We start from the raw sequence: 23,558 nt of genomic DNA on the forward strand, positions 1-23,558 counted from the left end.
TTCCATACGGAAAGAGGGAACCTTGAGAGCCCTGTTGACCCCTTTCAAATCGAGGATGGGCCGAAAAGTCCCCTCCTTCTTGGGCACCACAAAGTAAATGGAGTACCTGCCCGTGCCCCACTCCGGGGGGGGCACTGGAACTACTGCCCTGAGATCTAGCAAGCGCTGAAGGGTCTGGCGAAACGCCAGCGTCTTCCCAGGAGTCTGACACGGAGAAGCGAGGAAAAAATCCGGCAGAGAGCGGGCGAACTCCAGGGCATAACCGTCCCGCACCACCTCCAGGACCCACTGATCGGACGTGATCTCGGCCCATTTGGGAAAAAAGTCGCGCAGCCGGGCCCCCACCGGAACCAAGGGGGGCGCCGGCAAGGCGTCATTGTGCAGGACGGGAAGCGGGGGAACCGGCGGAGGGATTCCCTGCCCCCCGACGGGCCCCCCGAAAGGGCTGCATGCGCTGGAAGAACCTACCCCGGGAAAACCCCGGAGACTGGAAAGAAGCAGCCCCACGCCCAGGGCGATACTTGCGAAATTCCCGCAAACGCCCCCGGGCCGCACCACCCCGAGACACCGGGCGGGCACGGTCCTCCGGCAAACGGGGAACTTTCGAGTCCGACAGAGTCTGAATCAACTTATCCAAGTCCTCTCCAAATAAAAACGACCCCCGAAAGGGAAATTTAGTAAGCTTAGCTTTGGACGCAGCATCCGCCGCCCAAGCGCGCAGCCACAACACACGCCTTGCGGCCACGCCAAAAGCCATGGACTTAGCCGAGATCCGCACCAAGTCATACAGAGCATCCGAGAGGAATGAGGCAGCCATCTCAATCTTCGCTACCTCCTGATCCACCAGAGACCAGTCGTCAGACTCTCGATCCAAGACCCGCTCCGCCCACCGAAACACGGCGCGAGCGACCAGTCCCCCACAAATAGCCGCCTGGACCCCAAAGGCAGAGACTTGGAAATTTTGCTTAAGGATGGTCTCCAATTTGCGCTCCTCAGAGTCCCGCAAGGCAGAACCGCCCTCAACAGGCACGGTATGCCGCTTGGAAATAGCCGAGACCACCGCATCCACGACTGGCGAAGCTAACGTAGCCCGATCCCCTTCAGGAATGGGATACAGGCGAGCCATGCTGCGCGCCAGCCGAAACGGCGTCTCCGGCGTTTTCCACTGCTCAAGAATAATATCCCGAATATCCTGATGCATAGGAAAAGAGCGGGAAACGGAACGGATCCCTCGTAACAGAGGGTCCCCCACACGCGGAGTCTCCGGCGGCGCGTCCTCAAAACGCAAAGCCGAAGAAACCTGTTGAATAAGGTCAGGCAGCTCATCTCTCTGAAAAAGGCGCACCACGGACGCCTCGTCACTGGAGAACGGGAAACCCGACAACCCGCCGCCGGCTTCCGTCCCCTCCAGAGGGTCCTGGAATTCCTCAGAAGGGTCCAGGTCCTCCTCCAGACCGACACGTTCCTCCGACCACAAATCCTCGTCCCACGACACCCGCGGACGCTTGGACAAGAGAGGCGGCGGAGGGGACGTCACGTCAGACGAGAGAGGCAAAGCCGCAGGGAGCGCGGAGGAAACCCCACCCCCCGAGACCCCCTGGGCGCAACCGGGACCCCCAGCCGCCTGAAAATAGGCTTTGCATAATGAAAAGAAAAAATCAGGGGAAAAAACCCCCCGAGGGTCCCAAGGGACTCCCTGCCACAGCAGGGGACCCAGCAGAAACCTGCCCCTGCTTAGCCAAAACAGGGGGAAGGTCACCTGAGGTGGAAGACAAAATGGAGGGGCCAGACAGAGAAGATGGCGTCTTTCCCGCCAAAACAGCTCCCTCCATAGCCTGCAGCGGCTGAGAGACCTGAATAGTCTCAGCCGCTAAAACAGGCAAGCCGGCATCAGCTGTCAAAATATCAGCTGAGAGGGAATCCTCTAAAACCCGACCGTCGGCGGCTCGGGGAATCCCTCCGTGGGCGGACGGAGAAGACCGGGCTTCTCCACCGTTCCCTGCCGACTCGCGAGGCACCATCGGCGGGGAGCTCTGGGCGCCTGCAGCCGCTGCCGACGGAGCTCCTCCACCGCACCGGCCTGAACACCGCTTGCACAGGCCGGCCGCGAGTGCCTCGCGTCTGGAGCACAATGAGCACTTTTTCCCTTTAGAAGTGCTCATTGCTCCATACGCGACCTAGCTGTAAAAAAGTGCCGGTTAGTTGAAAAAATACAGTAAAATACAGTTTTCTTAAAGGGATACAACCCTCCAGACCAGCACTACCTCAGGATTTTCTTTTTTTTTTTTTTTTTTACAGAACAGACTCCACAGGCTCTCGAAGCAATATGCCTTGCTTGATTTAGGGGGCAAGGCTTACTGCTGAGGCTCCTCTAAAAAAATATGGGGAGGTGGAGGAAGTGGGGGGAGGGACCCCGCTCGTGACCCGCCGGGTTTGACACCCCCGAGGTCGGACGAACCCCCAAACAGAGTCCGTCCAAGCTCCGTCCGGCTAAAAACAGGGACAATAAACCTCTAAACAAATTCCAACAGCCCTACCAAGGGAGATGGGTACAGATCACTCAACACCTGCTGGAGACTGAAAGAAGACTGAGGGAAATAGAGAGGAGGGGCTAGGATATACTGTCCCAAAGTTTTGTTTTCAGTCTCCACCTGCTGGTCATGATTAGATATATACCCAATCGTAAAGTTGACCTCTACTGGTCTGGAGAGTGCTAAAGAAACAATCTTTTTGTAACTTTTAGTGATCTATACAAATCAATTTCAGATTTGAAAAAATCACCAAAGAATGAGCTGTGATCTGGCTTGATGGACCATTGGTCTGACCCAGTAAGGTTATTCTTATGGGAGATTGGGCGTCAAAATGGCAGATGACTTTTAATGTGAGCAAGTGCAAAGTGAAGTGTGTGGGAAAGAGGAACCCAAACTATAGCTACGTGCCGCAGGATTTCACATTAGGAATCACTGCCTTAGAAAAAGGATCTAGGTGTCATCATTGAGGAAACGTTGAAGCCCTTATCTCAGTGTGTGGTGATGGCTAAGAAAGCAAATAGAATGTTAGGAATTATCAGGAAAGGAATGCAAAACAAAGAAAATGTTATCATGCCTTTGTATTGCTCTAGGGTGCAGCTGCACCTCGAATATTGTGTGCAGTTCTGGTCACCGCATCTCAAAAAAGATATAGTAGAATTAGAAAAGTACAGAGAAGGGCAATGAAAATGATAAAAGGGATGGGATGACTTCCCTTTGAGGAAAGGCTAAAGCAGCTAGGGCTCTTCAGCCTCAAGGAGAGATGGTTCAGGGGAGATATTATAGATGTCTATAAAATATTGAATGGAACGAGTAGATTTGAATCACTTGTTTACTCTTTTCAAAAATGCTAGGACTAGGGGGCATGTGATAAAGCTATTAAGTAGTAGATTTAAAACAAATTGGAGAAAACATTTCTTCACTAAATGGGTAATTAAATTCTGGAATTCATTGCTGGAGAATGTATGAGTGAAAAGTGTTAGCTTAGCAGGGTTTAAAAAAGAAGTCCATAGGCCATTATTGATGAGGCTTGGCGAAATTCACTGCTTATTCCTAGGATAAGCAGCATAAAACCTGCTTTTCTCCTTGGGATCTTGACAGGCACTTGATGGACTTTTGGTCTGTCCCAGTATGGCAACTTTTATGTTTTTATAATATACCCATCCTTGGGTCACCTTCCTTATTCCAAATGCAAGTCTCAATAACTATCTGGCAGGATCTTCTAAGGCTGATCTTCCCACATAAGATTGCTTCAGCATTCTGTCCCACTTCTATTAGGCATGCACAAGAAGTCCCAGCATGCTCAGAGTAGGAAGGAAACAGCGGGGATTGGTGGCACTGTTGTTATTTGGCTGGTGGGGCTCAGCACCCTACCAGCAAGGGGGGTGCTGGAGTTCTGGAGGGAGTCTGAGCCCAAAGTGGGGGGGCCCAGGCCCCCAAGGCCTCCCTGTGGCTATGCCACTGACTGGAACCATTGGCATGTGTGCCTTCCAAAGTCTTCCTTCAGCAAACACTGACCTAGCTCTTCATAGTTCGTGCAGGCTTTGCTTAGGTTTACAGATGTGCAGACCTTCTCACCGTTATTCCACCGACTTCTTCCACTAACTGTTGTCTGTGATAAGACAAAACACAAAGTCCATTATTTAGGAAGAATCCCCACTTGTAAATAACACCTTTTTAATGTGTAGATTGTCCTACACGTGTAATTGCAATTCTAGAAAGCTGTCATTTATATCTGGAGATCCGCACTATGTCTAAATAGCAAGGAAACATGGTCAAGGCACGAAGAGGGAGTGGTTTGGGCCTGCCAACTATATTAATATGAATGCCCCTGTTGTGCAGCCTGACCCCTAGTGGTAGTAGAATGGCCATTATTTTGAACCCAGGACTAGGATAAGCCAGAGATATCAGGATCACTCCTGCTCCCACTAGACACTAGAGACCCTGATAAGGCTGGAGATGGTATTGAGGGGTGGTCTGGGGGTCCTTGGGTAGGGGGTTTACTGACTGCTGAGGGGAGTAGACCACTGATGCAGGATGATCTACATTTGAATCATCATTGTTGTGGTTCTGAAAGATCGCATGCATTTTTTAAATGAAATTTTTAAAACTGGGGTTATCTGAAGCTCTCAAACACACGGATCATTACTCGCAATATCCAACCCACTATATTAACAATCAAAACACCTCAAATCTTATAAATAAGACTTGAGGTATTAAATAGATACACAAAATAAAATGTATCAAAATAATTTTAGTATTAGTTATCTGAAGCTCTGGCATCTGCACATTTGCAGGCAGAGCTAGGAGAGAAGATGACCCGGGACCAAATCTAAAATATGGAGCTTCACATGGAAGCTTAATAGAGATATCAGTAGATACAGAGCTACAGCATGGAAGAAAACTCTACCGAAAGAGAAAATGGGTCCACTGAGACCAATGGCTACCATAAAGACATCAAAAGAAAGGTACAAAATGCTGAACTCCAGACACCTACCTTTTTGGATAAGAAAAATTGCTTTCAGCCCTCTTTTTTAAAATTGTTTTTAAATGGTGCTTTCAATTATCAGTGTTGATAAAGCCAATTAAGAAAATTAAGTTAGGTGCCTAGATTGGCTAGGCATGCCGATCTTAGTTCCTAATCTTAGGCATCATTTATAGACTATGGGCCCAAGTTTATGCACGTGATTGAGGCTACTAATTATGTGCAATTACGTGTGCAAGTGCTGGCCAATATTCTGTAACATACAAGCCAAAATCACTTTCCCCCAGATTCTATATATGGCATCTAAATTTGGGCACACTGCTGAGATTCGCACACAGCTTAGTGAGCCATCAACTATGAATAACTGGGTACTAATGACCAATTAATGTTTACTGGCAACAATTAGGTTATGTGAAAGCATCTGGCTGTGTGCTATTTCATAAAGCTCGGCGCCCAAATTAAATAGTGCATAACCAGAAGGGGGCATGAATGTGCCAGGTAGTGCTGCCCGATTCGCCGATTTGAATCGATTCACTTCGGTGAATCGATTCAAACCAATTCATTCTCTACAAAAATTGGACTCACCGATTCAGTGATCAACACCCCCCCCCCAATGTGACCTGATATACCTCCAAGACCTGTTGCTGTGGGATCTGCTTTGCAATAACAACTGTAAAAATCTCATAGCTCAGAGTAGTGCGATGTTCTCTCTCATTTTTGCTGACCCAGGTGTGAATGAAAAGCATTTTCTGATCAAGTTTTCAGCCTTGACTCGATGTGTGCACTTTGCCCTAAGAAAACCAGCCAAACATTTGTGCGTGCAGTTGCAAGGTATGTTCGTTCCCTTTCTGACCTGTGTTCAGAGGGAACACTGGCTTTGTGGGAGCGCGTGAAATGATCTGTGAAAGTGGGAGACTCAGCAGGTTTGTAAATCAGGGGCCAATCTTCAGTTCTGTCTCTGTCAAGCACATAGCTTTGTTTAATGGATAAATATCTTTTTAGAGCTTTATTATTTTTATACAATACACCTGTATATATTTACAGAATGATGCCTTCCTCACATATACATAAAAATGTAGCATTTTGTTTTTATGTGTCTACAAAACGGCAACTTAATTTGCATTCTAATTTTTATATTATATTTTTCTCACTGTATGATTGTTAATTTGCATGCTTTAAATTTATTGTTTTTATTTGGTTTCTCGACAAATATTTAAATTTATTATTTTTATTTGTAGACTCCTGAGGCAGACCAAGTATTCGAAACACGTACATGTTGAGTCTTAATCACAATAAAGAAATTGAGCATCTCAGGTCACCTTTTCTGGTTTTCTTGTCTTTCATTCATGGGCCACTTTACCTTGCTGTAGACAATTTGTAGTGTTAAGGGTATCGCTTCTCTGTCTCCGTCTATTCCAAGCCTCTTACTGCCAGGACCTGGAGAACACAAACACCAGACTTCACTCCTCTTTTCAAGATAAGCCAAATAACCTCTTTGCACGTTCCTGGCTGTTGCAATTGCATAATGATTTTTGAATCTACTTAAAACCAGAATAGGAACTGAAGTACTTGCTTTTAGGCCTCACAGATGTCCCAGGTTTCCAGTTTAATGGTAATGATTAGAGAGCTGGCCTCAAATGGATGCTGCTGGTATACACGTATATTTCCTTTGTACAGTCATGGTTTATGCATGCAACCAGTGGCAAGAACACGCGTGGAGCAGCCATAAATACACACATGTAATCTGCCAGGAATGCCTGGTTTATATTCATATTAGAGTACATGCGGGGTCACTCTGCATATCTTTTCATACCTGCCTGTGGCTGGCTTTCTACATATGAGCAGGGCAGGATTAACTCTTTGTAGACTACAGCAAACAAACACATTGGGTTTCGCATCATAATATAACAATATTTTATATCTCCCCAAAATGGGACCTTACATGGTTCATGGTCCCAATCAAACTTAATTATAATGCTTTTGTACGTCACTAAAGCACATTAAATTGATGTAAGCGTTGGACCATACAGTAATCTTCATATTTTTCTATAGTCATCTGATGCAGGACACTTGCTTGAAACTTGACCGCTGGTATCTGCTGATGACTGTAGATTTCTGAATGTACTAGGGGGCATTGAAATAGATAATGGCTGGCCTCTATAAAAATAATTTGATATTGGAGCGTAAATAAATTTGAAGATATTTTTCAAATCACATAAATTTTCTGAGCTTATGATTATAAAGTTTGAAGCATCTGTATGGGTTTATATGAATGCAGTCTATACACAATACGCCTTTGAAATCTCTGTGGGAGGTGACCCTGCACATTTAAATAGTGATTTTCTGAAATCGTTTACACGTGTATGTAATATACACGTGTAAATATCATTATCTGCACATGGATATATCACATTCTATAATAACGACCTTAGTCAGGGCTGGATTTATTAGCACTGAACCCTTAAACTGTAACATTTAAAAGGCCCTCCTTGATTAAGTAGGAAGGTTTAATAGTTTTCCAGGCTAGTGAAACATGGGGCACCCTCTAATTTGAAAGCCTAGGCTGTAGTTTGTCTAGCTTATATGTAAATCCGGCCCTGGCCTTAGTGTACTACTGTGTTACTAGGATATTTGTGTAATGCTTACCAGAGGCCTTGATAGCTCGAGTGGCAGCAGAGTGGCCCAGCTCCAAGGAATGGATGAATACCTCAGTCTTGCTCTGGCCGCCATCAAATGTTAACTGTGGGAGAAATCACAGCAAAAAGATGAGCTACACTGGTGGTGCACAAGAAAAACTAGTACAATAAAGTACAAAAACTTAGATGGCACAGTATAAATTATAAACCCCAAAAATTCAGCCATTGGCTTTCTCATTATATCATTTAAGAGATGATAAAAAGTTATCCAACAACTTTCAGTATAGAGGAAGTTGGTTCCAGACAGATGATGCTACACATAGGAAGTCCCTTCTCACTGTTGTCACTACTACTCCCTCTAAACCAGTGGTCTCAAACTTGCGGCCCACCAGGTACTATTCTGAGGCCCTTGGCATGTTTATCATAATCACAAAAGTAAAATAAAACAGTTTCTTGATCCTATGTCTCTTTAGCTATAAATGACAATATTATTATTAATACTTAGCCAAAAGGAAAGATTTATAAACTATACAGAGTTTTACCTCATGCAAAATTGTCATTTCTTTAATAAGACATTTTCTGAGGCCCTGCAAGTACCTACAAATCCAAAATGTGGCCCTGCAAAGGGTTTGAATACGAGACCACTGCTCTAAGCTGAGTGGGAGTCCTCCATCTACAGTTCCAGTGGGGGGTGCTGTTTCATTATCACATTTTCAATAGTGAAGGGCAGGCAAGATCTGCAAGATTCCAGGGAACCTATCTGTCCCTAGTGATTGAAAACACAATATTGAAGCGCCTTTTCTGCAGGTACTTTTTCTCTATACAAAATGTGTAGATTTCAAAATATGATCTATATATATTGTATTCTTTCCCCAAACTAAACATCCTTCCCCAGAATGCCAACTTCTTTTGTGGTAAATGTATGTTGATCTCTGTGTGTACTTTTTCTTCATGCATATTCATTGCGAGTGTCTGGAAAATCAGGCTAGCTAAAGAAATGCTCTAGGATCAGCATGGCGATTCAGGAACCCTTTTATTAAAGCACGGAAACATTTGCACTTACTGTGCTTTAACAGCAAAAATTAATGTGGGGTAATTACAAAGATTGTGCAGTAATTATTGAAGGCGTGTCCAGTATGTCCTCGACAATAGAGAATGACACCAGGACAAATTTGTCCCCATCCCTGTGGGATCTATCTCCATCCCGTCCCGTCCCCATGAGTTCTGTCCCTGTCTCTGCCCCATCCCCACAAGCTCTGTCCTCATCTGCACAAGCCTTAAACACTTTAAAATCATAAGTAGCAACATTCTAGAGCTCAGACTGTGATGTCATAATGCCTCATTCCACCAATGCCTAAGCTCTGTCCTCATCTGCACAAGCCTCAAACACTTTAAAATCATAAGTAGCAACATTCTAGAGCTCAGATTGTGATGTCATAATGCCTCATTCCACCAATGCCTAAGCTCCGTCCTCATCTGCACAAGCCTCAAACACTTTAAAATCATAAGTAGCAACATTCTAGAGCTCAGACTGTGATGTCATAATGCCTCATTCCACCAATGCCTAAGCTCTGTCCTCACCTGCACAAGCCTTGAACATTAAGTGTAGATGAGGACAGAGCTTGCAGGGATGGGGCAGGCTAGGGTTACCAAATGTCCGGATTTCAACAGACATGTCCGGGTTTTGAAAAGCTTCCAGCTAGCAGCGATGTCGTGATAGCATCTGCGCATGTGTGGATGCAATGCGCGTGACATCACCGCATCACACCAGCACATGCGCAGATGCCCTCCCGACAAACAGGTTGAGGGGAGTGGGGTTGGGGGCAGAACAGGGTGTGATTAGGTGGGCCTGGGGGCAGGGCCATGGGTCCAAATTTTTGTTATGGAAAATCTGGTAACTCTAGGGCAGGCAAGAAAAGAACAAGAGGGGAATGGGATAGACCAGGCCAGTCGGGACCACCTAATGAATATGCAAGAGAGAGATTTGCATATAATGGAAGTGACAGGCATGCAAATCTGCTCCATGCATATTCATTAGGGCTATCCTGAAAACCTGACTGGCCTGGTGGTCCTCCAGGACAGGGTTGGGGTCACTGGGATAGACCACATCATTCATGGGGTAGACAATCTTTATTTGTGTTAATCAACTTAAAACCATAATACATATAAAACCATGTGAAAAAAGTCCATGTGGTTTTATATGTATTATGGTTTTAAGTTGATTAATGCAAATAAAGATTGTCTACCCCATGAATGATGTGGTCTATCCCATTCCCCACTTGTTCTTTTCTTGTTTGACTTTACATAGGGTTTCTGTTCCCTCTCTTTTGTTCTATATTAACCCTAGGGCAGGCACAGGGACAGAACTCACGAGGATGGGATGGGCAGATAAATCCTGCGGGGAAGGGGACAAATTTGTCCCCATGTCATTCTCTACTGCAGTTACCAGACCAAAATGTTCCTTACCATATGTTGACTGTTTGTAGGTAGCTTGGATGCGTTTACCGCTTTCTTTTACAGTAAGTACCATGCAGTGGCGCAGTAATGGGGGGTGGGGGGAGGACTGCCTCATGCGCCTTCTTGGTGGGGGTACCGGCACCTCTCCTCCTCTCTGACCCCCAACCTCGTACCTCTGGCTCTCTGCCAGGGTGAACAGCATCTCCAACCTGCTGCTTGCGCCAGCCGCGGCTCGTTCTGTGAAGCCACTTCCTGGTTGCGGGACCAGGAAGTGATATCAGCGAGAGAGAGAGAGAGCCGAGGCCGGCGCGAGCAGCAGGTTGGAGCTGCTGCATATGCCGGCAAAAAGTTAAAGAGGTACGAGGAGAGGGAAGGCGTGCACTCGGCAGGGTGCGGAGAAGAGGACAGGGGGCACCTCCTACCTAGGGTTACCAGACTTTGTCTGGTTTTTAAAAAGAAATCACGTCAGGAGGGGGCATCCACGCATGCAATACGGTGACATCACGCGCACATGTGCATGCACGTGATGTCATCGTGTCACATCTGTGCATGCATGGATGCCTTTCTGCCCAATGAACAGACAGCGGGGGGTGGGGCTGGGGGGCAGAGCTGACGTGTAACGGGGTGGGGATGGGTTGAACTGGGCGGGCCTGGGGCGGGTCTAGGGGGGTCCAGATTTTACTGATGTAAAATCTGGTAACCCTACACCTACCTCCACTACGCCACCGTTACCATGTACTAACTGTAATATGCAGACCATGCCCATTCTCTGCCCAAAACCTGTCCAGTTTCCACCCCCGTTAGTTAGGCCCAAATTCTATACATCTCACCTCAAAAATCAGCGTCGTAAAAGGTAGGCACTTAGTGTGATTCTATAAACCACTGATGGAGTTAGGCACAGCTTATAAAATCATGTGTAGCACCTGTCTGCATGACTAACATTTAAGTGTAGGCATTTATGCCAATGAAAATGCCGTACATTGTGTGTGGATTGGACAGTGCACCTAACTTTTAGGAATGCCCACAACCCGCCCATGCTCCCCCCCCTTTTGAGATCCACACGCTAGAATTCACGCGCACCACTTTAGGGAATACACTTAGAAATTGTGCACATAGCTGTTGCTTATAATATGTATTCTTTGAGCCCCAACATCTGACTAATTTTCTGGCTCTGTCCCGTCTGGACAAGGAGAAAATTCAAGCTTGAGCTCTAAAAGAAAATTGTAACTCCCTTCCCGATCCATAGGCATGCTATTACTTATTTTGATTGTTTTTCTTGTTTTACTCGCAAGTAAATTCTTGTCACATTTTTAAAATGGAAAGATCAATTGCTGTACAGAAAGGTAATTATAACAACTTTATAAATATCTGGGGGCCATTAGAGAATTATTGTAATGAATGAACATCGTTTTCCTTTCTGATGGATACATGTATTTTATTGGGGGGAGGGGGGGGAAATTGGATGATTAATATTTTTATTTAATGATTGGATTTCTGTTGTATTATGAAAATTTCATTGAAGAATTGTTGGGTGGGGGGAAAGGGTTATAATTTCTACTTTAATGGATTTTATGTATAAGAATGTCAAGTGCAGTATATTTTAGTAGTAATGTAATGTTTTAATATTAATCACTTGTTTGTCAGTTTTAAAATGAATAAAGAATTAAAAAAAAAAAATTATTGGATCTATAGAGGACTTGAGCTAATTTTACCATAATACTTTTTCTTGTAACTGCTTAATTTGTTAAGTATGGATTTATATGATTGTAATATGCTTGGTTAAAATTGCTTTCTGTACAAGTTTCACTTGATATTATATTGAAATCAATAAAAATACTTAAATATTAAAAAAAAAAAAAAATAAAATGACAGGGGTTGCCATACAACAAATTACAAGTAATTGGAAAAATTGGAATAGACAATTATAATTTTTAGTGGAACTTATGCCATATATATATCAAATGGAGAGAGCAATAGCTACACAGCAGGGATATTTAAGGAAGTTTCAGGATGTATGGGAGCCATTAACAAAATATTGTAATGAATAGATGCCATTTTTCCCTCAAATTTATTAGTTCAATATTTGGGGAGGGGGGAGTTATTTTTAATATAGCATCTAATATATAGGAAGGATAGGGGAAAAAGAAATTTTATCATATGATATTTACATTTTATATTTGGAATGAAAGGGTGGGGAAGGGAGGGAAATAATGTTATATGAATTGAATTATTGATGATTATTAAGTGTTATATTTGTTGCTAAAATGTTTCAATTTACTGTCACACTTATTGTAAGATCTAAAATGAATAAAGATTTTTATTTAAAAAAAAAAAAAGAAATTGTGCACATATATTCTAATTCGTGCCCAAAATGGCTTGTTATTTGGCAATTATCGGCACTGATTGGCTCGTTAACTAATTCAGTTGCGCAAGCAAATTGGCAATATGTACAGATCTTAGTGCACGTTGACCACAGTATACAGAATCCGGCCCTCGATGCACAAATTAGGACTTGCTGTCATGCAGTTTGGTAACAGTTGCCATGTCTGTGCATTAACAATTAGAGCACACCAATTCGCAGGTTCCCTGCTTCCTGTATTTTAGTAAAAGAGCCCCTTAGTTCATGTGAAGTCATAAACAGTCAGCTAGCCCCTCAGCTGGGCCTCACTTGGACTCTAAATTTGTATAAGTAAAATTAAAGTGAGAATCTAAACATTAATTTAGTCCATACCTCGGCTTGGTAGAGCTGTAAGAGCACCGGCCGTGTAGCAAACCTGCAGTAGTAGAGCATCATGTCAGCTAAGATTGGGAGACGCTCCTTGGGGCCTTCTTGAGATTCATTCTCAGGCTTGGAGGATTGCTGATAAATAAACATCACAAGTATGAGTAAAAGACATGAATAAAAGAGGAATTGTTAGCATCCGGCGGCTTAGCAAGGGTGACCGGTGCCCGGGGAAGTGGCGCCCCTCGCCCACCCTCTTCCTTGCCCCCCCCGCCACGTGCATGCACCCACACCCCCTTCCCAGTACCTTTTCAACTTTGGCTTCGGAACTCTCTATCTCCGATGTCACTTTCTCCCAGAAGTGATGTCAGAGAAGGCGACGAAGCTGACGCGGGCAGCAAGTTCTTCGCTGCTTGCGCCGAAGTTGGAAAGGTACGGGAAAGGGGGGTGGGTGCACACACGTGGCGGGGATGACAGAGGATCGCTCCTGCCCCAGCGCTGACGCTAGACCACCAGGGAAACAAGGTAGGCCTGGGGTCTTTCCTCTGGCTCCGGGAGGGGGTTGTTGGTGCCTGTTCAGGGAGGGAAGGGGAATGCTACCTTTTCTTGTTGGGGGGGAGGTGCACTGAAGGTATTTTTATTAACAATTAATAAAAACAAACAAAAAAAGAATGTCCAATCATCTGGATTTTTTAATTATCCAGACTACCCTCTGCCGAGGGTAATCTGGATAATCAGCGTTCCACTGTACTTGCATGTTCTGCCCACCAGCAAAATATGCACTAATGCATGTACTTTTCACTAGTTGGTATTATATAAGAGGGCAATAATGCATATTTATGGCCACATTCACACAAAAATGGCTAAATTATTGACAAAATATGTACTTTACTGCCTCAATTATGCATCTCCATGTAAAATTACCCTCCACAAAACTAAGGGCTTCTGCTTCCAAGTTTAGCAGCTTTAGAAGGTTCCAAATAGAACCCTCAGGGCCATATTCTATAAACAGCGCCATAAGTTAGATGGCAGTAGGCACCGTACTGCCCAACTTAATTGTTTTAATTGGTGTGTTAATTGTCCGTGTTATTTAAAACCGATCAAAACCTCATTTAAAAAAGTAGGTGCCGGGAGATGTCTACAGTGTAGGTGCCATTAGCGTGTCTACAGCAGGATGTCTAATGACGCCTTATGCCTTTGGGTGTGGTTAGGGGCGGAGCGGGACTTTAGCGCCGTTAGGCACGATTCACTAAAGAACTTGGATGCCTGCAATGTAGGCTAGTAAAATGCTGGCCTACATTGCAGGCGTCTAAGTGATTTTCTTAGCCATCGTTAGCCGTGATTCTGTTAATGGCGCCTAAGTATGACTGACATGCAGCCGGAGTCCATTTTTGTAGACGCTGCCGATCCTCATAGTCTAAGACTACAAACACGGATCAAATTTGTAAACTATCCAACCCACACTCTGATATATTGCAAATTAACAAAAATGGGGGTCTAGGATGACTTATACTTCCTTTAGTACAATTTTTCTCTCGCACCTACAGTGCTTTAAATTATAAATACAGTGGAACCTCGGTTTGTGAGTAACCCGGTTTGCGAGTGTTTTGCAAGACGAGCAAAACACTCAGCAAACTTTTGCCTTGCAAACCGAGCATGTTCTGGTGTATGAGCACCTCCCCCCGCTCTAACCGGCATCGCACCCCCCCCCCCGAACTGGCATCGCAACCCCCCCCCCGCGATCGCCCCCCCCATGAGAACCACAAAGCACCCCTGTGCTGAAAGCGGCATCCGCCCGCCCTTCCTCCCAAGAGATCTCCAAGAGAACGAGAGCCAGAAGGCCTTGAGCATGCACAGATGCTCAAGGCCCAGCCCAGGCAAGAGGCGGGAGCTCGCATTCACCCTTACAACGAGCAGAAGGGGTAAGGACCGTGCTTGGGAGGAAGGGCGAGCGGACGCCGCTTTCAGCACGGGGGTGCTTTGTGGTTCTCGCGGGGGGTGCTTTCGCGGGGGGGGGGAGAGTTGCGATGCCGGTTCGGGGGTGCGATGCCGGTTAGAGCGGGGGGAGGGGGTGATGGAGCAGCGCTGGTAACCTCGGGGGGGGGGGGGTGTTGGTGGAACATGGAATGAATTGATCAAGTTTCCATTATTTTCTATGGGGAAAGTTGCTTTGATATACGAGTGTTTTGGTTTAAGAGCATGCTTCTGGAACGAATTATGCTCTTAAACCAAGGTACCACTGTAATTAAATTTATTGGCACACTTATTTTGGATCTATAGAAAGTAACTTAATTTAAAGATAGAACTTATCCCCAGACTCGATAATGAGGTTGAAGTATCATAAATATGCATAATTCTCAGTAAAGAGACCTCTTATAACCTAGATGTTATTTCAAGTCTTCATTCTGAAAGCATATGGTGTAATCATCTACTTCAAAACCTCCTTCCTACCTACTAGATCCTCAGAGTCTAGTCAGGACGATTAATTGACCCTCTCTTCCAGACTAACAAGCTTTTTGAAGACTTTCTAAAAGGGACATCTTCTTGTGGTAATGTTTCTACCAACCAAGCCCAACTATTGCTTCCAGCCTTCTCATTGGTTCCTTGGAGTGGGTTCGCTCCGGGAAATTCTTAAGAGGGAGGGTTCTTGTTGAGGGAGGATTCTTCGAGTGGGCAGACTTGTTGGGCCGACGGCCCTTTTCTGCCGTCATACTCTATGTTTCTATGTTTCCCTTACCTGACATAGAACTGCTGTGGAGAGGTTCATTAACCCAAGAATGTTTCGTTCATACCATGGATCCAGCATTCCAATGTAATGAGAGATGTCATTGGTGCTTTCTTCCATGCTAGGTGCTCGAGCCTCCTGCAATTGCAGAAGAGATGTAAAAGCACTAGAATACTCTAGCAAGGCCAAGCTCAGTGCTATAATAAATCTGTTCATGACCTACTGTAGCTATCAGTAGAAAAATAAGGCAGGTTAAAGTTAAGAAATCAATCAATAAAATTAGTGAGTACTAGACATGGTTGCACCCCTCCTCTTAGGCCAGGGTCTCCCAGGGTCACAAGGAGCTGTAGTGGCACCCAAAAACCAGTTTCTCAAGTTTTCAGCCCACTGCACTAACCATTGGGCTTCTCCTCCACGCCTTACCTATTGACTAGGCCAATGCCTGGATTTTCAGTAATATTATCTGGATGATGTTGCCGAAGATCTAAAGTTGTCTGGGAGTGGAGCTTGAACAGAGCCGGGACTTACCTAGTTTCCTGTCTTATTCAGCCCACAGGATGACGTCAGAACAACAAGAAGGCTAGGCAAACTTTATCTGACTACGAGAGGGGCCGTTTTAATAAGCTGCAGTAAGTGCTACTGTGTGCTTACTGCAGCTTAAAGTAGCATAACTTCTCCCTCCGTATTTGCTGTGACAGGGGATTCACAGACCCACGAATACAGAAAAAACGCGAATAACCTTTTCATATGTTATTCGCTGTTTTCTATTAAAGACCATCACGAATATGGTGAAACCGCAAATAACATGACGGGAGACCTGGCATGTTCATGAAGGAGAGGCAAAACACGGTGAAGAAAGTGCTGGGAATCAGCGATTTCCTCGGTAAATGCTTGGAATCAGCGATCTCTCTATGCAAGCTGATGTAATTTGGGGGGGGGAGGAGCCAGCAAGCTAAAACCCATGAATAATTGAAACCATGAATACAGAGGGAGAAATGTACTGTGGGACGTGCTTAGGTGTCCCGCGGTCAGTGGCGTAGTAAGGGGGGGGCAAGGGGGATGGTCTGCCCTGGGTGCCATGTTGGTGGGAGGCACTGACACCCCTCCTCCTCCTCTCCGCTCCCCTGCCTCATCGCACTCCTCCCCTCGCCACGCGTGCGCCCCCCCTTCCCTTTCCCCGTATCTCTAGTTGTTCGCTGCTGCGAGCAACAACGTCAACGTGTTCCTCGCGACCGCGTCAGCTCTCCCACTGATGACATGCCGGGTGCTGCGCTTAGGAAGTGGCCTCAGGGGGAGAGCCACTGGGGTCGCAAGGAGCACGTTGATACTGTTACTCGTGGTGGTGAACAACTAGAGGTACGGGGGAAGGGAAGGGGGGCGCGTGCGGCGGGGGGGATCGGGGAAGAAGCGGAGGGGGCAGAGATGATGGCGGGGGAGGGGAGCCTCCGCTCTGGGCCCCTCTCACCCTCACTACGTCACTGCCTGCGGTAACTGCCAAATTAGTGAATGCTAAAAGATATTTTTTAAATTTTTTCTTGGAGGGTGAGAGTTGGGGGCAAAGAGTGGGTATTGCCACACTGATCAGTTAGTTAGAGTAGGATTACTGCATGAGCTACATAAAAGGTGCTGGTAAGTGCTCACATGGTCATTTTTTATTTGGTTTTATACCCCCTTTATTAAAACAACTGCATTGGTTGCCCTTAGAATACAGGATTCAACATAAATACTCTCAATAGTTTTACATTCTGGTAATTCTTGCATATTTATCGGCATCATTATTCTATATACACCTACTCATACATTGTGGTCACTAACGGAAAATAGGCTAGTTCTTTCCACTCCTCTAAGGCTAGATGTGAATCTACCAGAAGGTCAGCTTTTGATTTCATTGCTCTGGTTCTCTAGACCAGTGTTCTTCAACCTTTTGACACCTATGGACCGGTGGAAATAAAATAATTATTTTGTGGACCGGCAGTTGAAGAACACTGGGCTAAGTCGTGCCCATTTCCACTCAATCTCCGCTCCAGACCCCGCCCCCGTAATAGTACTAATTGTAACACCATTTTTTCCATTCATTTTTTATATATACACACCATATAATTGTATTAACAACACATAATGGTTAACCACAAAATTAAAATACACAAAGCACACTGTATGCTTTTTAACATTCATTCCTACCAGAAAACAGATAACCCCATGCAAATGCAGGACCAAAAATTAAAAGTATTAATATTTACAAACAAACCCTAAGATGCAAGACTCTGCAAACAGTACAACCCCAGAGGAAAAGCAACAAATGCATTTCTTCCTGAACAGACAAATCAATCACTAAATTAAAAAAAAAAAAAAAAAAAAAAAAGCATTTCCCCTACCAAATTCTTCCTGGCGAGTCCAAACGACAAAATCAAAGACCCTTCAATCTCCCTGAATGGCCAAGTCTTTCCCATAACAAACTCCTTAAAAATACTAGGAGTGACTCTCGACCGCAACCTTACCTTCGAAACCCACACCGACCTTCTGGTCAGAAAAGGCTTCTCCACCCTATGGAAGCTAAGATCCATCAGAAAGTACTTCGACGCCCCCCTCATTCCGCTTACTTGTGCAATCCTCCATCTTAAGTCTACTCGACTACTGCAATATCATTTACCTGGGATCTTTAAAAAAAAACACTCAAAGACTGCAAATCATCCAAAACACGGCAATCGGACTGATCTTCGGCCTAAAAAAATGGGAACACATAACTCCCTACTACCAAAAACTTCACTGGCTACCCTTGGAAGCAAGAGTGCAATTCAAGTTCGCCTGTTTCTGTTTCAAATCCATCCTTGGCTCGGCCCCCTATACTTGGTACCACATTTTATCCTAGACCGCCCATCCAAACACACACGCAGAACCCACCTGTTTAGCTATCCTACTCTAAAGGCCTGCCACTCACAAAAGCTATCTAAATAGAACTCTCGCCTTTCAAGCAGGTCAGCTCAATAACTGGCTGGCCCACATCATCTCACGCGCCTCATCCTACCTAAACTTCAGGAAACTACTAAAATCTAATCTATTTACCAGATTTACAACCTAAATCCCTTTATCCACTGTATGAACCCCCTTTGTTATACCTACATTCTTAGATTTATCCTTTATGCAGATTATCCTAACCTTCTTTGCTGTACTTTTTTGCTCTGATTGTACCTTTTTTCTCTGATTACTCCATCTTTTGCCGATTGTACCATTTTCGCTGATTGTACCATTTTCTCTGGCACCTCGTTTCTCTGATTGTACCATTGTAACCTTTCACTGATTGTCCAGCCCTTCTTCACTGTAAACCGCCTCGAACTACTATGGCTTTGGCGGTATATAAGAAATAAATTATTATTACCATTGTTGTCTCTCTCCCTCCATGTGCCTTGCCTTCTGGCCTGTCCCCCGGTGTTATCTTTGGGCCGGTCCACTGTGCAATCAACGCAGCATCTTCGGGCCGGCTCCCTGAGTGCTGCATTGCACAAAGCTGTGGGCAGCGTCCCACGCCTCATCTGGAAGCCTTCCCTCTGACGTTGCGATGTCAGAGAGAAGTCTTCCAGTTCAGGCGCAGGCCACGCGTAGGAGCCTTTTCCCACAGCTCTGTGCACTACAGCACTCAGGGAGCCGGCCCGAAGACGCCTCATTGATCGCACCGTGGACCGGCGGCTGAAGAACGCTGTCTTGGGCCTGATGGATGTGCCGGACCTGTGGACCGGCAGTTGAAGAACACTGCTCTAGAACTCCTTGCCCCAACAAATTCAGTTAGAGCAGCCTTAACTATCTTTCATTTTCTTCCCCATTTTCCTATTGTCTGAAGTAGATCTATATGTCTTATCAGTGCTTTATTATGACACTTGGATTTTATCCAGTATCCCCAGTTTTAATATGTTTTTATGTAAATTTTATGTTGCACACCGCTTAGAAACCCGATTAAGCGGTTTAAAAAATCTTTTAACAAACTTGAAACTATTGAAGACTCATCTTTTTCAAAAATCTTTTACATTACACTAATTTTGGTTGATGTAAGTGCACAGATACATAGTAGTGGAGTTGTAGTTTATGAGAGAGTGTTAGTCCTTTTTTTTTTTTAATCCTTTGGAACGAATGCTTGATTCTTTCCTTTTTATTACTGGAATTCTGCTTATATTACATTCTGTGTTTTTATTGCTTTGATTTGGTTTTCAAAAAGGGCGGTACATTACATTCAATGAATGATAAACAATATAGTTACACCTTTCTGGCCTAAACAGGCAATGTTGCCAAAACACAGCTCTGTGTGGAGTACTCTGTTCTGTATCGGAGAGTCTGTGCGACACCCCTATTTCTGCTATTTATAATTTGCTACACATAGAAACATAGAAAAATGACGGCAGAAAAGGGCCATAGCCCATCGAGTCTGCCCACACCAATGACCCACTCCCTGATTCTTACTCTTCTAGAAATCCCACATGAATATCCCATTTTTTCTTGAAATCTAATACGCTGCTGGCCTCAATCACCCGCTGAGGCAGCTCGTTCCAATGATCGACCACCCTTTCGGTGAAGAAGTACTTCCTAGCATCACCCCGAAATTTCTCACCCCTGATTTTCAGCGAGTGTCCTCTGGTTACCGAGGGCCCTGTAAGACTGAAGATATCGTCTTTCACCTCTATACGCCCAGTAATATACTTAAAGGTCTCAATCATGTCCCCTCTCTCTCTTCGCTCCTCCAGCGAGTACATCCGCAGTTTTTTTAACCTTTCTTCATACGTGAGATCCCTGAGCCCCAAGACCATCCTGGTAGCCATTCGCTGAACCGACTCAATTCTCAACACATCTTTTCGGTAGTGTGGTCTCCAGAATTGAACACAATATTCGAGATGAGGTCTCACCATGGATCTGTACAGTGGCATTATGACTTCAGGTTTTCTGCTGACAAAACCCCTACGGATACAGCCCATCATTTGTCTTGCCTTGGACGAGGCCTTCTCTACTTGATTGGCAGCCTTCATATCGTCGCTAATGATCACTCCTAAATCACGTTCCACCTTGGTCCTGGACAAGGTTTCACCATTTAGTGTGTAAGTTCTGTGTGGATTTTTTTTGCCTAGGTGCATTACTTTACATTTTTTAGCTAGATTTTATCCACATAATATTGTGTTTATTTAGAGGAGGAGCAAAGATAGAGCCAATATTTACCCATGTAACAGAAATATTCAGCCCCTGAAAGGACTGGTAAATTATTTCCCCCCTCCTTTTACTAACCGTGGCCTGGAGCGCTAAATGCTCCGACAGTCATAGGAATTCTATGAGCGTTGGAGCAGTACTGGAGCATTGTGCCCCAGGCCGTGGTAGAAACTTCTACTGTGGCTTACTAAAAGAAGGCCTTAGGAACCTGAATGTAGACAAATATATAACAGGTCTGAAACTTAGAACTAAAGAGCCTGTTCATGAAAGATTTTCTTCCATTTTCTGTTTATGGAAAAAAATGCTTAGTACATAGCTAGGGCTCCATTTAATTAGAATGTTCATGCCAAAACTTAGACTCCTATATTAAATTCTTTATTCATTTTTAAAACTTCAATTGTGCACAAAAGATGATGCATTTACATAAAATATTTTCATTACAGCACAATATACTTAATAGAATAAAAAGAAGACTTATTTTCTCCCACCCACTTCCCATTAACCAACATTTCATAAAAATATTTGTAATCAACCCTTCTATACTTCTTAACAAATGCCAAATATATCCCCTCCCCCTCCCCGGATGTGCATATTTTCCTCAGTTATACAAATAAATCAATCTTTACAATATTTAGTTAATGATTCTCAAACTTCCATAAATTTTTTATAATATCCCTTCTGAATGGCTATAAACTTTTCCATTTAAAGATATAACATAGGGATTCCCACCAGAATGAATAATTTAATGTGTCCCAATTTTTCCAATTCTTTAAGATAAGCTGCATGGCAACTCCTGTCATTATAAACAAAAGTTTATTATTTTTTGCCGAAATTTGAGTTTTGCCCTCATAGATGTTCCAAATAAAACGGTATCATGATAATGCCACTGGATTTTCTAATAAATTATTAACCTGGTCCCAAATCGATCTCCAGAATTTTAGTACCAAAGGACAATAGTATAGTAAAGGATCTAGTGTCCCAACTTCCAAAGACCAAACTCCTAAATTTGTCTGCAATTTCACATAAACTTATATGCTTAAAATTGTAGCTCCTAAGTCAGACATTCAAGCTTTCTTTGGATGCTGGCCTTTTATTAAGAGCTACTATGAGGTTTTCAGGTTGGGCAAATACATAAATTGAACTAGTTTCTAGTACAAATGTATGCAGAGGTGCTAGAGAGAATGGAGTCTTTTGAACTTACCATTTGTACTGAGTGTCTCGGTTGAGTGTCTCCTATTAGAAAATGATTTGTCAGAGGTCCAGATGAGGTGAGACAATTCCTTTTCACAGGGACATAAAAAAATTGCAATTTGAAGTACTTTGTCAGCCATGGACACTTACTTTCTTGTAACCTACAACAGGAAAGGAATATTTTCATTTGATATTTTCATTTGATAAGTAAATGGTGCATCACATATTGCAAAGGCTGTGAGCTGCGAACAATGCAGCCTAAATATTTGGTCTTCATAGACAGGTGGATATTTCATATGGTTTGTGGTATGCATCCCAGGAAATACTCGAATCAACCCAAATTTATCAATAGCCTCCTTATCCCCTACTGTCCAGCCAAAGCCCTTCGCTCTATGAATCAAACCCTCCTTGTAGTCCCATCATTAAAGCAGATTAACACGTTAAGGCTGAACAATTTCACAATGACTGCTCCATCTCTTTGGAATTTTATTCCCAATTACATCTGCGAAGAAACATCTCTGCCCCATTTCAAAACAAAGCTGAAAGCATTCCTGTTCCAAGACGCCTTTGAAACTTAACTGCCCTTATAAGGGCTAAATACTTATTGACATTTTTATGAAATCCCCTCCCTACTGTTAATCCCTTGATTGTTCTCTTTTCTCAAAAATATTGTAGTTCTTCCCCTTTTCCCCTCTGCTTTTGTTCATCTATAGCAGGGGTGTCCAACCTGCGGCCCGTGGGACGCATGCGGCCCCATGAAGTATTTTGTGTGGCCCCGGTTGAGAGCGATGCAGTGTTTTCCTCTGCTGCCTCCGGGTATTTACCGTCTTGCCAGCTCCCTCCTCTGTCTTGCTGTAGTGTTTGCGCGGTTGTGCGCCCCAGAAACATTTTTTTTCGGCCAATGCGGTCCTGGGAAGCCAAAAGGTTGGACACCCCTGATCTATAGTCAGAGGTGTTTTTTTTTTTTCTCTCCCCTGGCCATTTATTGTTAAATTTTACATCCGTTTTATCTTTGTAATTCTATTTTATTGTACACCGCTCAGAAGTCTGATTGAGCAGTATAAATTTTTTTTTAAATAAACTTGAAACTTGACTCCATGTTCTGCAATCTGGTCCGTTAGTAACTAGGCCCTATATTTGTACCTAAGTATGCATCTACTTGATCTCTTAAGCCAGGCACCCCCTTATAAAATAACCCTCAAAATAAAAGGAACATTTTAGTAAACAGGCCTCTGTTTTCTGAATACGGTTAAGGAAAGAAGGCACCATAAACGAAGCAGAACAAACCAAAAAGAGGCACTGGAGATGTCAAATCCAACCTGCGGTCACAAATCCGAGTTCTTATGTCTTTTCTCCAAGCTGAAGAGCCCAACATCTTTAGCCTTTCCTCATAGGGAAGTCATTCCATCTTGTTTATCATTTTGGTCACCCTTCTCTGTACCATTTCTATTTTCACTACCCCATTCTTTTTATAACTGGTCATCCATGTGCATTCCCACATTTATAGAATACTATCATGTAAGTGGGTGTGAGAGCTGAAACCGTGGATTGAAGACAAAGTTTTATTTTATTTTTCTTTCCAGCTTATGATTTATCTTTAATCTTATCTATTGTTTTGCCTTTTGTCTTT

At 44.0% G+C, this 23,558-nt stretch overlaps 1 protein-coding gene across 4 annotated transcripts in view; it reads right to left on the minus strand.

The window, feature by feature from the left end:
• PIK3R5 (phosphoinositide-3-kinase regulatory subunit 5) overlaps positions 1–23,558 on the minus strand; it is a 162,824-nt gene that overhangs the window by 21,048 nt on the left and 118,218 nt on the right. For 3 of the 4 annotated variants that reach the window (XM_033959995.1, XM_033959997.1, XM_033959994.1), the window contains 6 exons: positions 21,939–22,089; positions 15,566–15,691; positions 12,838–12,966; positions 7,660–7,753; positions 6,374–6,450; positions 4,047–4,140 (listed from right to left, as the gene is read on the minus strand). In XM_033959995.1, the coding sequence (XP_033815886.1) occupies positions 4,047–4,140; positions 6,374–6,450; positions 7,660–7,753; positions 12,838–12,966; positions 15,566–15,691; positions 21,939–22,089 (671 nt within the window). The remainder of the gene's footprint in view (positions 1–4,046; positions 4,141–6,373; positions 6,451–7,659; positions 7,754–12,837; positions 12,967–15,565; positions 15,692–21,938; positions 22,090–23,558) is intronic. The other variant, XM_033959996.1, reaches the window with a different exon arrangement.

This window comes from Geotrypetes seraphini, chromosome 10 (genome assembly GCF_902459505.1).
Source record: "Geotrypetes seraphini chromosome 10, aGeoSer1.1, whole genome shotgun sequence".
NCBI classification, from domain to species: Eukaryota; Metazoa; Chordata; class Amphibia; order Gymnophiona; family Dermophiidae; genus Geotrypetes; species Geotrypetes seraphini.